The sequence below is a fragment of the Sciurus vulgaris genome, assembly GCF_902686455.1.
Source record: "Sciurus vulgaris genome assembly, chromosome: 2".
Lineage (NCBI taxonomy): Eukaryota > Metazoa > Chordata > Mammalia > Rodentia > Sciuridae > Sciurus > Sciurus vulgaris.
Genome location: NC_136462.1, coordinates 32224537 through 32241038, shown reverse-complemented (window position 1 = coordinate 32241038; position 16502 = coordinate 32224537). Strand labels below are relative to the sequence as shown.

Sequence of the window (16502 nt, the reverse complement as noted above, 5' to 3'; positions counted from 1 at the left end):
TTGAACATTTTTGCAAATCTCTTTAATGTCTGCCTTAATAGAAGGCAGTTGGACTCAACATCTGCTTCTGCTGTCTCTCTGTTGCAATCTGTTGTTTTGGTTGGAGTGGATGAAGAAAATCTGGCCTCACACAGTGTATGTGCTTTGAAAAGGAAGGAGTAGCTGGTGGTGCCCACCTGTAATCCCAGCTATTCTGGAGGAAGCTGAGGCCAGAGTATTATAAATTCAAGGTCAGCCTCCTCGAATTTTTACAAATGGTCTGGGATTGTCACTCGGCCATAGAGCAGCCCTGGGTTCAATCTTCAGTAATTGGAGGGCAGGAGGAGTATTTCATGATTTCCCAGGTAATTGTGGATATTTTTCTTTGATATAGCATCAAACTCAACAAATGGTAGTTTCCTAAAGATTAATCTGAATTAACCTGAAAACCTAAGTGTACTCAGTTAAGTTAAAAATTCATTGACTTCTGTGTACTTTTGATGGGTCTTTTGCCCATACATGATTTTATAACTCCATCTGTCAGTCATTTGGAAAATATTGGTTCTCTTATGCAGATTTTCTAAGTGTTGACTTAGTTTATAACAACAAAAATATCCCACTGTTAATATAAACTTTGGTCTTATTAGAACAGTTTTTAAAGTTGGGAAGCTCTCAAGCTCATAGTGATAGGTACAAGTTTTTAACAATTAAAATTTTTGCTGTAATGTTTGAATTCTGTAATCAGCAAGAAATATTGTTAGTTGTTTTCCTTGAAGTAACAAGCTCCCTTTTTTATTTCCAAGAAAAATGCCTCTAGATATACAGTCTAGGTAACCACAGTTTGTCAGCTGGTTTTTCTTTCAAACAAAAATTGTTTTAATTCATTTTTTATTTTTCCTATAACAGATTACCCCAATTTAGAGCTCTAGGGATGATTCTGAATCCTACTTTTGTACCTTCTAGAGACTGCACACAGTTCTCTGCCTCCCTTTTCGAATCTAACAGTGTTTCATCCCTGTTACCCTGCCACCAGTGTTAATCTCTTGCTGACAATCACCCATCATCCTGTACCCCCCCATCCCACTTTTCAGGACATTTTGGCCATCGAGCCCACTTGGGTAATCCAGGATACACTCCCTGTCTGCTGATAAGCAATCTTAATTACATCCATAAACTTAGTTCTCCACCACCACACTACAAATGCATGTACACAGGTTCCAGGGATTAGGATGTAGATAGCTGGATGAGGGGGGAATCATTCTGTCCCCCACAGCCTTCTGTGAATAAAGCCACTGGTTCAGCTTGCAGATCATTCAAACAAGGGCTTCTCCTTGAGGTCTCTGTCGTACTTCAGTAGGCAACAGAGACTTCGTGAATATTCCCCATTTCATCACGTAGAATATTAAAGACTGTGTGCCCGCGTGTGTCGACTTAATGAAAATCACTATTCATCAAGGACATTCTCACCTGCACTTTTCGGGGTGATGGCGGGTGTACAGCAGTGAAATAGAACACACGAGTGCTGGTGTAGTTGTGTCACTGGTGTGACTTGTGTGAGGTGCCAGCAGTTTGGCTCACCATCAGTGCTAACATCAAGTGGCCTCTTGATGTTACTGTCAAGACTGTTCGACATCATGGGTCTCCCCCAGAAGAGTCTCAGAGACCCTCAAGAGTTCATGGTCTACACTTTGAGAACTGTTGCACAGTGACAGACCTCCAGCATGTCACACCTCCTAACGTTCTAGATTAAATATTAAAGGTTTCATTAAAACAGGGTTGTCCTTGTGGTGTGTGTCACTCAGTGTCCTGGATGGCTGTAACACTGGGGAAGATGGGGTATAAGTTTGAGACTTCTTGAGGGGTATCTGAGACCTTCATTCTGTTTCTACTGGTGAAGATTCAAACTGTTCCTGCTGGTAAAGAGCTGTGACTTCTGCAGCCATCTTTCCAGGCACCTAGGACTGGGTCAGTCGCAGTGCAGTATGGGTGGGCTATTCCCTCACCAGAGTGCTTGGGTCTGGTGTGTTTCTGATTTCAGATTTTTAGATTGTGGAATATGCACACAGACTTTAGTGGTTAAGCACCCCTAATCTGAAAACTCAAAGTCTGAAATGTTTTGAGTATCACAGCAAACCCAGAAGGTTTCAGATGTTAGAGCATTTCAGATTTTGAATTTTGGGGCTAGGGATGCTCAGCCTGTATCTGTTGATTTGATTCTGTGTTGAAGTGCTTGTTTCATGAGAGAGAGTCAGGTTTGTACTGTGCTTCCCAGCTGTGGAAGTCCACATCAGTTTCCGTAGTTGTTTACTTTGCTGAGAGTCAAAACCTTTATCTCAAAGCCTTTGTCCTGTTTGACTGATGGTCTTTTTCTTTTTCTTTTTTTTTCACAAACAGAAACATTTGTTTAGTACCCAAACAGTTCTATCAGTGTTCCATATGAACAGTTTATCTGCAAGCATGGAATTACAATCACTTAATTAAATGACCTAGAGATTATCCAAAGCAAAACTGGATAAACCCAGTGTGCTCCAGGTTGACATGGTTACTCTGTCAGAAGCATTACATTTAAATATTGTGTGTTCACATACATAAACCCACATGGATACATTTGTGTTTCTCAAAGAAAAAAAATACGCTTTTATATAACCTCATAATGGTCCGGAATCAGCAAGCCGCTGCTCTTACTCGGTGGCCGTTTGCTCCCTCTCTCAGAACGTTTCTGGTTATGTTCCCTTAGCTACTCCTTCAGAACGTCTCACGTTCTTTCAAGGAAGATGCTTACTAACTAAGGGTTCGAGAGCCTGAGTTCAGACTGCCAGCCACCTACATTCAGTTTAATTGGAGTAGAAATCAAGGATACAGTCAGATTGTCACCTGAGGAGAACAGAGCAGGCGGCATTTGGCACAGTTCCACACTGGAGGAAATTTGACATTCTAGTGAATTTCTTAATCCCCTTAAAGGAGCATTCCTTTCAAGCCAGCAAAACCAGTTGATTCTTCCCTTCTCTCTGTAGGAACTCACCAGGGTATGGGTATAAGGAATCAATGAAAGAAGGGCACATTGTCTTTATGTCCTTGAAGTCTGCTTGTCCAGTGCTTTCAGGGAGGTTTCCTTACTTATCTTCTTTCCACACCAAACTGTTTTTTTTTTTTTTTTTTTTTAAATAGATAAAGTGAATCCTTTTGAATGTTTCACAGTGAAATCTTAAGCTTTATCTAAAAGTTTAAAAAAGGCATCCACAAGTCCAGCATCACTGAAATTTTTCTGTTGAGCAGAGTGACTTTACATTGTTTGCATGTAAAGGCAGATCTGGGAGGCACAGCCACACAACAAAGAACTCCCTCCCCCATCCTTATTCTGTCATCTCTTTGACAGTTTTTCCTGCAGGAAGAAAGTCAGGCACTGCTCAGTCCTTGGACCTGTCTGTGTTAAGGACTTCTTTGTAATAGACATAAAGCTGCCAGGCATGGTGGCATAGGCCTGTAATCCCAGCAGCTCAGGAGGCTGAGGCAGGAGGATCATGAGTTCAAAACCAGCCTCAGCAACTTAGTGAGACCCTAACAACTTTAGTGAGACCCTATCTCAAAAAAATTCAGAAAGAGTGCTGGGGATGTGACTCAGTGGTTAAGCACCCTTGGGTGCAATCCCTGGTACCAAAAAAAAAAAAAAAATATATGTATATATATATATATATATATATATAGAGAGAGAGAGAGAGAGAGAGAGAGAGACATAAAGCCTATCACCAGTTCTTTATTTGGCAAGCCCTAATAGGGAACTCAACTGATTTTAAAGCCAAGAAAAACCTCTACCCATGAGAATTGCCCTCCTAGCGTTAGCCTACTCATTTAACCCCTGAGGACAGTATTAAATGTCAGTGTAGCAAGTTTAATCTTGATTTTTGTTTCGTTTTTTTCCTAAGGGTGGCATGCAAAAAGTCCCACATGTTCCTGTTAATAATTTAAATGAAGCAGCAATCATGTCAACGTGTATATGCATTTAAAAATATTCAACATCAATTTATCCAGCTATTTGTGAGTTTCAAACTTGGAATTTTACCTTCCACCCACAGGAGTAGGCAGAGTTAAGCAGCATCAGTTCTGTGCAATTACAGAACTCCCAGGGAGCCCTGGTATCTACAAGCCACGTGAAGGCTGTTGAGCTTCCTTGTCAGCAGTGCAGGGTACTGAGGATGGGGAGAGAGCAAGCAAAGGTTTATTCCCAGTGCAGTTCCATGTTTCAACTATCATGAACCATTTGGTTTAGAAAGTTAGAAACAATAGTTTAGGTCCATATTCCCTCCATGTACAATGGCAGGGGCTGAGTCTGTTTCAGAATTCAGAAATCTTTAAATTTTAGAAGGATAACAAAAAGTATATGCCCATATATTAATACTCCTGGTAGGATCTGGGACAGCACCCCACAATCAAGCATATGAATATTTATGCAGGGAGAAATATGAATATTCACACAAGGAAGAATAAATTAAAATTACTGATGTCAGCTCCATAACAGATTTTACTGCTAAGTGTATTTGCTTAGATTTGGTTTTTACCTTTTGGTTTCAGAATTGTAAATAAGAAGCTATGGACCAATTTGTGCAGTGATAGAAATGGGGCAGGACAGGTCAAGGCCTAGTGATATTTAACAAAGCCATATCCATAAACTACAGTTTTTAATCTTGTGTCCCTCCTTCCTGGGCTAGTTCCTTTCTCTTCCGTTTTATGACATTTACTTTGCTTCTCTGTCAAATAGAAGTAAGATCTGCATTGTGGACTATTGTGAGAATAGGAAGATAATCATATTAGACACTGTGCATGGTGTTGGCATATAGTAGGTATTTAGTAAACACTAGTTCTTAAAATTTCTCCTTCTAGGCACAGTGCCAGGTAATCCCAGCCACTCAGAAGACTGAGGTAGGCTCACTTGAGTCCAGGTGTTTGGAGGTAGCCTGGGCAATACAGTAAAGCCCTCCCCCCAAAGTAAAGCCCTCTTTCTCTCTCTCTCTCTTTCTCTCTTTAACTTTTATTTATTTGTTTTCATTAACTTTTTTTTTTTTTTTTTTTTGGACAGTGATAAATATTTAAAAAATTTTTTTTTTTCACACAAACCCCTCCCCTTACTCCCCTCTGTACAATCCAAAGTTCCTTCGTTCTTTCATACCCACACCCAATATAGATCATCATCCTCTTACCAGAGAAAACAATTGGTCTTTGATTATTTGGGATTGACTTATTTCACTTAGCATGATCTTTTCCAGTTCCATCTGTTTACCTGCAAATGCCATAATTTCATTCTTCTTTAAGGCTGAGTAATATTCCATTGTGTATACATACCACGTTTTCTTTATCCATTCATCTGTTGAAGGGCATCTAGGTTGGTTCCATAGTTTTGCTATTGTGAATTGAGCTGCTATGAACACTGACGTGAATATGTCACTGTGTAGTATGCTGATTTTAATTCCTTTGAAAGCCCTGTTTCTTAAAAAATATTTTATTTATTTATTTATTTATTTTTAATTTCACCTCTTCTGGGGCTAGGGTTATGGCTCAGTGGTAGAGTGCTTGTCTGGCTTGTGTGAGGCACTGGGTTCGATTCTCAGCACCACATATAAATAAATAAAATAAAGACCCATCAACAACTTAAAACATTAAAAAAAATTCATGTTTTCCATTCTCCTTTTCTGTTGATTAGATACAAAATTATTAACAGAGTGGCTGCAGTGCCAGTCTGGAAATAGAAAGGGTTAAAAATTGTCCTGATGCCACTAAATTTCTATATTGCAAACTAATTTCTAGTTAAATGTCCAGTTTTCTCCTAAGATTGACTCTACTTTTTTTTTTGGTATGATTGTTACTGGCAATTGTACCCAGGGCCTCAAGCATGCTGGGCAAGTGCTTTACAACTGAGCTATACTCCAGCCCTTTCTAAAAGTTTTTTTGAGACAGGGTCTCACTAAGTTGCAAATGCTGTCCTCAAACTGCGATCCTCCTGCTTCAGCCTCCCAGGTCACTGGGATCACAGATGTGTGCCACCATGCCCAGCATGACTAGACTTTCCAGTGATGAATAGTTGTTTCAGTTAGTGTCATATCCTATTTAAATCTGGCGAGTGCTTCATTTTAACTGTATTTGAATAAGGAATGTTTGCCACCTGTTGATTTGCATTTAGAAGCCTCTTTTTGAGTTTCTCTTCAGGTTCTCAACTTTTAGAAAAATATTTGGAATAGAAATTTCTCTAAGTACCTTGTCGATGATGGTAGTGTTTTGACAAAATTATAACCAAGATTTATAATTTAATATATTGAACAAATGGTCTTGAGTGACAAATCTTCTCTAATTTTGCAAAAACAAACAAACAAAAACCAACCAAGGGTATTAATGAACGTTTAAGTGCAAAAAAACTTATTTTAAAGTATGTTTTACTTTTAAAGTGGATCTCTAATTTTAAATTCACAAAGGCTTCACTTTTTCAAAGGGAGTAATCATTATAAAAAAATGGCTCTTTGTTGTTAGACCATTTTTTAAAGTCTCATTTTGTACTTTGTAATCTGTGAAAAGAAATATTCCCAAATATCAACATCTGTTCTAACGATGTATAATCCTAACATGCAGGACATTTGAATTTATTTTTCTGGCCTTTTTCTCTTCATTCATGAGCATTATAGATGTATGTTCCACTATAGTTTTGGATCAGATACAGAAGAATCAAAACAGAAGGATTTCAAGAGAAGGAAGGTTTTAGCTGTTTGCTGGGCTTATGTCCCAGGACTTTGAGCATTTAAGTGTGACAAAGAATACCTGCCTACATTCCTATGCATTGTGTTGCCTGTCTCCACAGCTCAACTATCAGCAGAAAGTGGGCATCATGTACTGCAAAGCAGGACAGAGCACAGAAGAGGAAATGTACAACAACGAGGCAGCGGGCCCAGCCTTCGAGGAATTCCTTCAGCTGTTGGGAGAACGAGTTCGGCTAAAAGGATTTGAGAAGTATCGTGCACAGCTTGACACCAAAAGTAAGGAATTCTTATACCTCCCACCATGCTTGTTTTCTGCCTGCTAGGCTGATGTGCATCTGCCAGATGATCCATAAAACAGCATTGCCACTTATTGCAGAAAATTGCAGGCGATGGAGGCGAGAGAGCCAGAGAGAAAGAATGTAGCACCAGAGCAGTCGAAGCACATAATCAAAGTAGCCAGAATTGAACTGCAAGAAAATAATGCCAGAGGTGTGGAGGGGGTAAGGCAGCAGACACAGATCATACAGAATCCCTCCAGGATAGCACTGCACAAGTTTCATCACATTAGCTGAATGCTGGGGCGATTCAAAACTGCAGGAACTTACAACCATCTGATTGCAAGCCCTAGAATTTTTTACTTCATTAATTCATTTTCATAATTCACATGCTTAGCCATGTAGTCAGGCTTCGTATGTTCTACTTGTTTTTTTATTCTTTGAATACCTAGGAGGGTTTTTGTTGTTTATTATTATTGTCCATGGTCTATCTTAATCTCCAAGGAAATAAACTTTTTAGTCTGGCTAATATAGTATGTTGATTAAAAGCACAGTAATGAAGCATCTGTTTAATTATAGTGCATGAACCCATGGGTTTGTCCACTCCCATTCCCCAAGTGTCAATAAAATAGTTAAGTTCTCAAATATCTATTTTGGTTAGGATATGTTGGCTTCTGCTGCATGTCTCCATGGAGGCAGTTTTTAATTTTATCTCTAAATTCATCCATAGACACCTGTGACCTGTTTTTCTTTGAGAGGGTCTTTGGATTAGCACTTCTGTATTGCACTCTATAGTAATCTCTCTTATTTTCTGTACAGGAAATTAAATAAGGAGTTGAGTCATGAAAACAGAAAAGCATTCATAAACTCCACTGCAGGAAGAATTTCCTGTTGCCATGGTTTTGCTGTTGCCAACTTGGAAACGACTTGCAAGAGAGACTATTAAAACCCATAAATAGCCTAGCCTCTTAAATAATTTTAATGTTCTATACTGTGCTTGCAACTGCATAAAATGTTAAATCTCTGTAAGCCTTTTTATCCAAAATATTCTGGTATTCAGCCTGTTGTCCCAATTTGTTATGTTGTATAAATCATCATCACCATAAAGAGCTGTTGAAAGAATCTGAGAAGAAAACATATTAAGCATCCTGATTTTGTAAATGAGTGGTCAGATGGGGAGTTGATAAGAATGTGTATTATTTGTATATTTATACATACCCAGCCACCTCCTCATGATGAAGGATAATGTGAGAAATGTATAGCTGAGATATAGTTAAGCAGTGTCCCATCTAAGAAGGCAATGGAATAAGTAAAATAGGCACTTTGTGCAAATTTTGCCCCAATATCCCAATAACTTTGAAGCTAGAAGGAGATAAACCTAGATTGGCAAACTGCCTCTAACTGCACAGTTTTAGAATTATGTAAATGCATTTAGCAAGGAAGTGTTCTTTTTCACTGAAAAGTACTTCAACCATTTAAAACATCTCCTGAGGAGGATTCAGTTTCCTTTTCTGCCCTTTCAGAGTGTGTATTAGTGTGCTTTTCTTCTTTGTAGCAAAATACCTGAGGCTGGATAATTTGTAAGGAAATGAGGTTTATTTGGCTCACAGTTCGGGAGCTCACAGTTCAAGAGCAGTGGGCCAGCTTCTGTCTGGCTCCGTGAGGGCCTCAGTGGTCGATGGAATATAGTGGCGAAAGCACATGTGTAAGAGGTCACATGGTAAGACAGGAAGGCAGAAATGGAAGGGCCATTCTTACTCCTTTTATAACTATCCATTTTTATGGAAACTTACTCTGCTAGACCAATGCTAATCCCTTCCAAGAATAATGCTTCCAGTGAAGAAGTTACTTATCCCTTTCCACCGAGTCTTGCCTTTTAAAGGGTCCACCACCTTCTTTTTTGATACTGGAAATTAAACCCAGGGGCATTTAAGTATTGAGCCACATCCCTAGCCCTTTTTATTTTTTATTTAGAGACGGGGTCTCACTAAGTTGCTTAGGGCCTCACTAAGTTGCTGAAGCTGACCTCAAACTTAAGATCCTCCTGTCTCAGCCTCCAGAGCCACTGGGATTACAGGCATGTACCATCATACCCAGCCGTACCACCTGTTAATACTCCTCCATTGGAGACTAAGCCTCCAGCACATGAACCACTGGGGGACACACTCAAACCTTATCCAACCATAGCAGGGTATAGATTCCTAACAAATGAAACCTAAGGATGGTGTTTTCACTTGATAGCTCCTGCTACGGCAATATGGAAAATATCCTGAGCTAATAATCAAAACCCAGTCTCATTCTTTAAACCTCTGTTAAATAAGAATAGACCACCAAGGAGTTGGGAATGTAGCTCAGTGGTAGAGCACTAACCTAGCATGTGTGAGGCCCTGTGTTCAATTTCTAGAACCACAGATATACAAATAGGAATAGGCCACATAAATAGGCAATGGCCAGCCTCTGTACGTTCAGTAGCCGCTGACCTGGCCCTGATCCACCGGAAGTAAGACTACTCTGTGCTCAGTCATAATCTCATCACATTTTGCCTAACTTTATTTTGTGTTGTGTAATCCTTAACAATTCTGGAACAAATGCTCCTAAGGAATAATTCCCACTGGAGATCTCACTTGAATCCTTGGATGTGTATTTCATTAAAATGTTATTTGCTATTAACTTACTCCTTTATTTCTTCTATTCTACCTCCTGCTGAGTCTTCAGTTACACATGTGTTTTGTCACTTTCTTGTGTACTGTAGGGTGATGAGGCTCTGCTTATTTTTTTTTTTTTTTCAAACTTTTTTCCTCTGTGCTTCAGTTTGGATAATTCCTACTAATACTTCTTCAAGCCTATTGTGTGTTTTTTCCCCCAGCATCTTAATTCATTGTTAATTTAATCCAGTTTCTGTTAAGGTATCATAATCATTAGAGTCAGAAGTTGCATTTGGTAGTTTTTTTTCTACCTTGCATTCTCTCCTCATTAGGATCACGTCCAAATCCTTGAATATTTTATAATTGTTGTTTTAAAGTCTTCATCTCTGTTATTTTGGGTTTCTATTAGTGAATTTTCCCCTGCTTTGGGTTGCATTTTACTACTTCATGTGTCTTGTTATTTTTATTAGATATTAGATATTGTGAATGTTTGATCATTGAGTGTCTGGATTTTGTTGTCTTTAGAGTTGAGTTTTGTTTGGGCAGGCAGTTAATTTTCAGAACAGCTTGATCTTCGTGAACCTGATTTTTAAGCTTTGTTAAAGCCTGCCTAGGATAACCCTTCATCTCTGGCTAATTTGGATCTATTACTAAGGCATGGCTTTTTTGCACCTGGAATACTTGTACATTCTATGAGGTGCCTAATATTTCTGGTCAGAGCTCAGATGTTTTTCAACTCTGCATGAACCATGGTAGTTGTTTGGCTCACAGTTCTTTGCTTTTGAAATTCAACTCCCTGTCTGCAATTTACTATTCACCCCAGGACTCAAGGGGACCCCTCTTGAGATTTCTGATCTTTTGCTCTGAGGTTTCCTCCTCTTAGGCTCTGTGCCCAGCACATATCAGTCTTCCTGAACTCCAGCCTCTCCTGGCTCCTGCCTTCAGCGCCCTGCCTTTTATTATTATCTTGAAAGTGCCCCTAGGTAGAAAATAGCCAGCTTCTTCAGTTTTCTTAGAGATCCCTTTCTAATGCTGCCTCATGCCCACTGTTTGAAAACACTTGGCTCAGGCATTTCATCACTTTTTCTCATTACTGACAGTGGGAAAATGAGTCCTGTACCCAGTGCCCTGTTATGTATGGCTGGGAGCACAAGTCCCAGATGCTTTGTGTACATAGGTGCCATCTCATTGAATCCCTGCAAAACTGCCAGCTACCATTTAACAGAATTGGCTTCTTTAGAGTTACCAACATGCCCATGCTTAGATAGCTGGTAAGCATTAGGGAAGTAGAACAGATCCTAGTGGGTATGGTTAATGAAGTGTGCAGAGAGCATAGTGTGAGCCCCAAGCCTGGGCATTTGGTTCCGTCTTTCCTCTCTCAGTCTCTTAGACTAATCTCATGAGACAGCTCTACTTGTCATGTGTTGTGATTATATTTGGATTTACTTCTATGAAGGAGAGAGAGGCTGGGGAAGGAAAGGATTGATGGGGCTATTAGACCAATTCTTCTTTTTCATAATTATCTGTACAAAGTCCATTTCTTCATCTCAGAAATAAGGACTTGGAGCAGACAAATAAGCTACAGATAAATATATCATAGGACAAGCCTTCTATTGAAGAAATTTTCAGTAGTAGATTTTTTTTCACTCCTTTTTTTCCTGCTCCTTATTTGAATGACGTAACCTCTGATTAATCACCATTCCCTCACAGTGTGATAAATACAAAAATAAACTTCTCACCAAGCATTTTCTTTTTGGAAAGTAGGGAGACCACCCTCATTTTAAACTGTGCTCATGAGTTATTATTCAGGGAGTCATTTCCTGAGTCTTGCCTGTCAGGCCAGCGCCCATGAGCCTTTCGAGCTCTTTAGAAAGTGTTCCTTCAGAGCCTGCCCTTTTTAACACGTTGCAGTTTAGTGAATCTTGTCACCTCCTCCATTTTTCAGTGATATCGTCAACAAACAGTTGAAATTCAGGGACTCGGAAGAAACTTATGTTTTTCATAAAGAAAATGAATCCTCCTTTATTGGGAATATTTGAACTCTGATAAGGAAAAGTATAAAACTAGCATCACTTAAATGCTTTGTATAAGCAAAGGGCTAGTCAGCATTCTCGACACTATAGAGTGAAGGATTCTTTTTAAGGAAACTACACTTCTAACTTTAGCCGAACAAAATTGTACACTCTTGCTAGCACTTTTAGTGAGCATCTTTTATGGGCTAGCTCTTTCACATACTTAATCCTCTCGACAGAGAGAATGTTGAGTGTATAGAAGTAAAGTGACTGGTATGTAGTCACTGGACACGTGATATTGTTGCCATCCCTGATCAGGTCTTCTTACTTCCAAGCTGGGAATTGTGTAATTGCAGTCATCCTACAATGTGAGCAGCGGGTAGAAAATAGTAGTGGCTGACTCCTGAGAACTAACTCCACACTCTTCTGTCCGTGTCAATATGCTAGTGATTTTGAGAAGCCTTGAGCCCCAAGTACAGTTCTTAAACTAACACAGGGTCAATTTGCCTGTCATAGCAAACGGTAATACTACAAACGCTTCTTGATCTCATCTTCCTTGAAGTAAATTAACCTATCTCCTGACCAAGGTTAAAGATTCATTTTTTAAAATTAGGAAATATGTCAGATGCCGAAAGGGTGGAAATCTTCACTTCCCCAACTACTTCATTCACCCCAGGGTCCAAAGCATGCTTCATCTCAAATACATGCCAGCATTCCATAAGTGCATACCTGGTGCCTGCTGCGATTCGGAGCAGCCCTGATCCTGAAGGAAGGTGACACGCATGTGAGATCTCACTGCAGCATAGGATCTTTAAAAGAGTATTTTAAACTGTGGATTAAAATGAGATCCACATCCTATCTGTGATTTTTTTTTCTTATATTTGATATCACTTTTCTCCTTTATTTATTTATTTATTTGTTTGTTTGTTTATTTATTTCTCGCAGTGTTGGGGGTCAAATCCAGGGCCTCACACATGCTAGGCAAGCACTCTTATCACTGAATTACATCCCCAGCCTCCTTAGATATTTAAAATTGAGGACTTTCCAAAAATCAATTTGCATAGATACTTTCCTTCATCTAGCTTTTCTTAAACATTCTTTAATGACTATGAAGAAGTTTCAAGAAAGTCTTAATTACTTTTTCCTCATTCTGATTGACACACATACACTGTGTCATCCAGGCATTCTCTACCTAAAAGCAAAAGAGTCAAAAGAGAAACCAAGGACAGCTGTGGCACTGCCTGTACCTGGAAACTGCGTCTGCAGACTTAATCAACCTATGTATATCATCTTCAAGTGGAAATGCTTCACGTAGGATATTGTCACTTACCTACACCTCTTAAAGCAGCTGAGAATATTATCATTCCTCAATTATTCAACGTCTTCTTCTTATCCTCTAGTCTGATTCTTGGAAGTTTTTCTTGCCGTAACTTAACCACCGAGTTTGGACTGTATGAGTGAGTACAGTCCTCTCCCTGGTGGTGTGAGTTGGAGGTGGGTTGTGTGATTGTCGAGATGACCTATATCATCCCAAATTTGCTATTTAAGTGTGAAAGCACCATAGACAAATATGAAGTAGTGCTATTTTTCCATCCCTCTTCTGCAAGCACATTTTGTAATTTAGAGATTCCTCAATATATATTCTCTTTGACAAATAAAAAGGCATTTTATTCATTTCTGTAATTTTCATCCTGTTAAGACTTTCATAGTTTCAGGATTTCATAGTTACTAAAAATACAATAAGTCAGGTGTGGTGGCTCATACCTGCAATCCCAACAATTCGGGCGGCTGAGACAGACTAGCCTGGAAATCTTATTAGCAAAATCCTGCCTCAAAATAATTTTTTTTTTTTTTTTTTTTTTTTTTGGTGGTGCTGGGGACTGAACCCAGGGCCTTGTGCATGCGAGGCAAGCACACTACCAACTGAGCTATATTCCCAGCCCAAAATAACATTTTTTTTAAAAAAGGAAAATGGGTAGAAATGTAGCTCAGTAGTAGAGTGCCCCTGGGTTCAAATCCCAGTTCTAGGTGGGCGAGGAGCAGGGGAATAAAACCAAGAACAAGAATATTGGATGCTTTATTTTATTTTATTTTATTTTTAGAAAATATAGTGAACATTCTTTTTCTCTTCTCCCTGGTAAAGTTTAACAACTCTTTTATGTACATAGTAATTTTAGAATTTATTTCTTCTCAGAAATTTTTGTTTTGACCCTGGTTTTATCTCTGAAACTTTTGAAACCATTTCCAGAGTGTTGGAAATTCTCAGCAAAACTGTGGGATTTCCAGAGATCCCCGGCAAATGCCAGTCAAGTAGCATATGTTGTATGAAATGAGATATGAAGAGGAAAGAAAGGGCTAGAAACAGAAAAATAAATTATTTATTGGGTTGTCTTCCATATTAGTTTTCTTCTCTGTCAGTAATTCTTTTTACATTAGATATATAAAACAAAATGTTATAAATGACAGTCTTTTTTTTCTTGCTCATAAATTTTACTTAAAATTTACTTGAAACACAGATAAGTACACATCAAAGATGGCACATTCACCTTAAAGTTTTAAAATATACTAATCAGTTCTGCAGATATTTATAAGCAGGGATCCTTAACCATAGATAAGTTCTTACTCACGACCAATCTTAAACCGTTCCATTGACTACTTTATTGTAGTAATATGCTGCAGTTGTTTGTGGTGGTGGTCATTGACATTTATAAGATTCTTTTCTTGAGTAGTCATACATGGATACATATTTCTCCAATTTTTGAAAAATAATCTTTGCTTCTGTACTATATTTAACTTATTTTTAAACCCTAGCATTTCATACTAGCTTCCAAATTAGTATCTTCTAATAAGCTCAAGCTTGAAATCAAGTATCTAGAATACCTTTCTAAAGCTGTCTGTAAGACAAAATTGTAGTCTGTGCTTGGGGCAGTACCTAAAGGCCATGGAGCTACTGCTGTGGAGCTACTGCCTTAGAATTACTTGGAGTGTTTATTTAAAAGATTTCTCTTTTGAGGCCCCACACCTAATATGCAGTACTTCTGGGTTTGGGACCTGGAATTCTGCCTTTTAAACTGACTCTGCAACTGATGCTGTGCATGCCAAATTTTGAGAACTGTTTGTCTTATAGCATCTTTCTCTAAGATGCAGTGAAGTCTTCAGAAATACAGTTGATGGGGCTTGTGCCCAGAATGAAAGTACTTCTGTTCCTTTTGTGGCTTGTAAACCCAGGTCTTCCAAGTCTAAACAGATACTCCCTTTGATTTGGGTAGTGAGTAACTCTCTGGTTTCTAAGTATTTGTGGTCACATTGATTCTGAAACTCTATTTTTGTTTAGGCAGTAGAAGGTCTCCCCTCCAACTCCTTAAAGAAGGTGAAAGTACAACACATACTTAAGTCTTTAAAAAAAAAAAAAAAGTTGGACATTCCTAAAATACCTTTGTTCTTCAGAGTTATAGGTTTGTTAAATTATCATCTGTGTGTTGAGAAGAGTTGTTGTTCTTGAATTGGAAGTATTAGAAAAAGTTTCTTAACTTGACATCTATGTGTGAAACAGGAATCAGGGAAGTTGGATAATCATTTTGCCATTATTTTCACAGACTTTAGGTCAAAATTTAGAAATTCCTTCAATTGTGAATAGAGGCAATAAACCATTGTACTACTAAATGCTGTACCTGTGATTCTGTTGTCCATAGAAAGCAGATGTTTTCATATCACATAATCTACTGGTGCAGTTATCTCAGAATATTGCTTGTGCTCATCACTCCTTCAAAATTATATTAGAAATAGATGAATTATTAAATCTTTATATATATGTAATATATATAAATTTTATTGTAGTTTTAAATTAATGCATTTTCAGTATAATTGATTTCTTTTGAAATTGCACATATTTTATTGTATTCATTAACAAATACTATTCTGAGATGGAATCCAATTCCATAGGCCTCCTAGACTGCCAAAGAAGATAAGTTATTTTAAAAAAAGAGAAGTACTAATACCTGCAGTAGGTCTTGTTTAGACCTTTTCTTTCCAAATAATTTCCTTGCCTTTTCTTCTTTTTTCCTGAAGTACTTATCTTAAATGAATTAGTTTTCCTATTCTTTATACTCTTTTCATCATTTTGTGTTTTTTTCACTGTAGCTGACTCCACTGGAACCCATTCTCTGTACACAACATACAAAGACTATGAAATTATGTTCCATGTGTCTACCATGCTGCCCTACACACCCAACAACAAGCAACAGGTAAGAGATCCTCATGTTATCAGTGCTTCCCCCCTTATTTGATTTTCCCCAGTAGCCCAAGTGACAAGTTTGTAAAATCTGAAACCAGAATTTAGTATTGCACCTGTCACCGCAGCAGGAAGCTTTGTGCTTTGTGGAGGTAAGGAATAGCAAATGAGCTGAAAACAAATGAAGAGACACAGATTCTAGGTTAACAGCCAGCTGGATGACTTTTCGAATTAATCATTTGCTTTTCACCCACGGGGATTGAGGTTTTCATGAAATCTGAAGAGAACAAGTTGAAATCATGGTGATTAGATGACTCTGCAGGGTTGCAAAGAACATGCAGGAAGTGGGTGAAGTTTCTCAAGAGACCAGCGCAGAAAGCAGCAAAGGACTGATTCTTCGCTTAGATTTCAAAGGAGAGTTAGTCTACTAACCTAGAGAGAAGTGTCAGTGGAATCTCAGAATAATGTTGTCTTAGCATCTTCATCAGGAGATGGCAAGGAACTAACATAATAATTGCATGTGTGTGAATCACACACATAGTCTCTCTCAAAAAGATCTAAAAGGGGCTGGGGAGATAGCTCAGTCAGTAGAGTGCTTGCCTTGTAAGCACGAGGCCCTG

The 16502-nt window shown here is 38.5% G+C and overlaps 1 protein-coding gene and 1 pseudogene across 15 annotated transcripts in view; one reads left to right on the top strand and one right to left on the bottom strand.

The window, feature by feature from the left end:
- LOC306653995 (dnaJ homolog subfamily B member 6-like) overlaps positions 1 to 16502 on the bottom strand; it is a 420043-nt pseudogene that overhangs the window by 243720 nt on the left and 159821 nt on the right. The window lies entirely within an intron of this gene.
- SIPA1L1 (signal induced proliferation associated 1 like 1) overlaps positions 1 to 16502 on the top strand; it is a 362908-nt gene that overhangs the window by 270075 nt on the left and 76331 nt on the right. For all 14 annotated transcript variants that reach the window (XM_079127085.1, XM_079127079.1, XM_079127078.1 and 11 more), the window contains 2 exons: positions 6821 to 6995; positions 15792 to 15895. In XM_079127085.1, coding sequence (XP_078983211.1) covers positions 6821 to 6995; positions 15792 to 15895 — 279 coding nt within the window. The remainder of the gene's footprint in view (positions 1 to 6820; positions 6996 to 15791; positions 15896 to 16502) is intronic.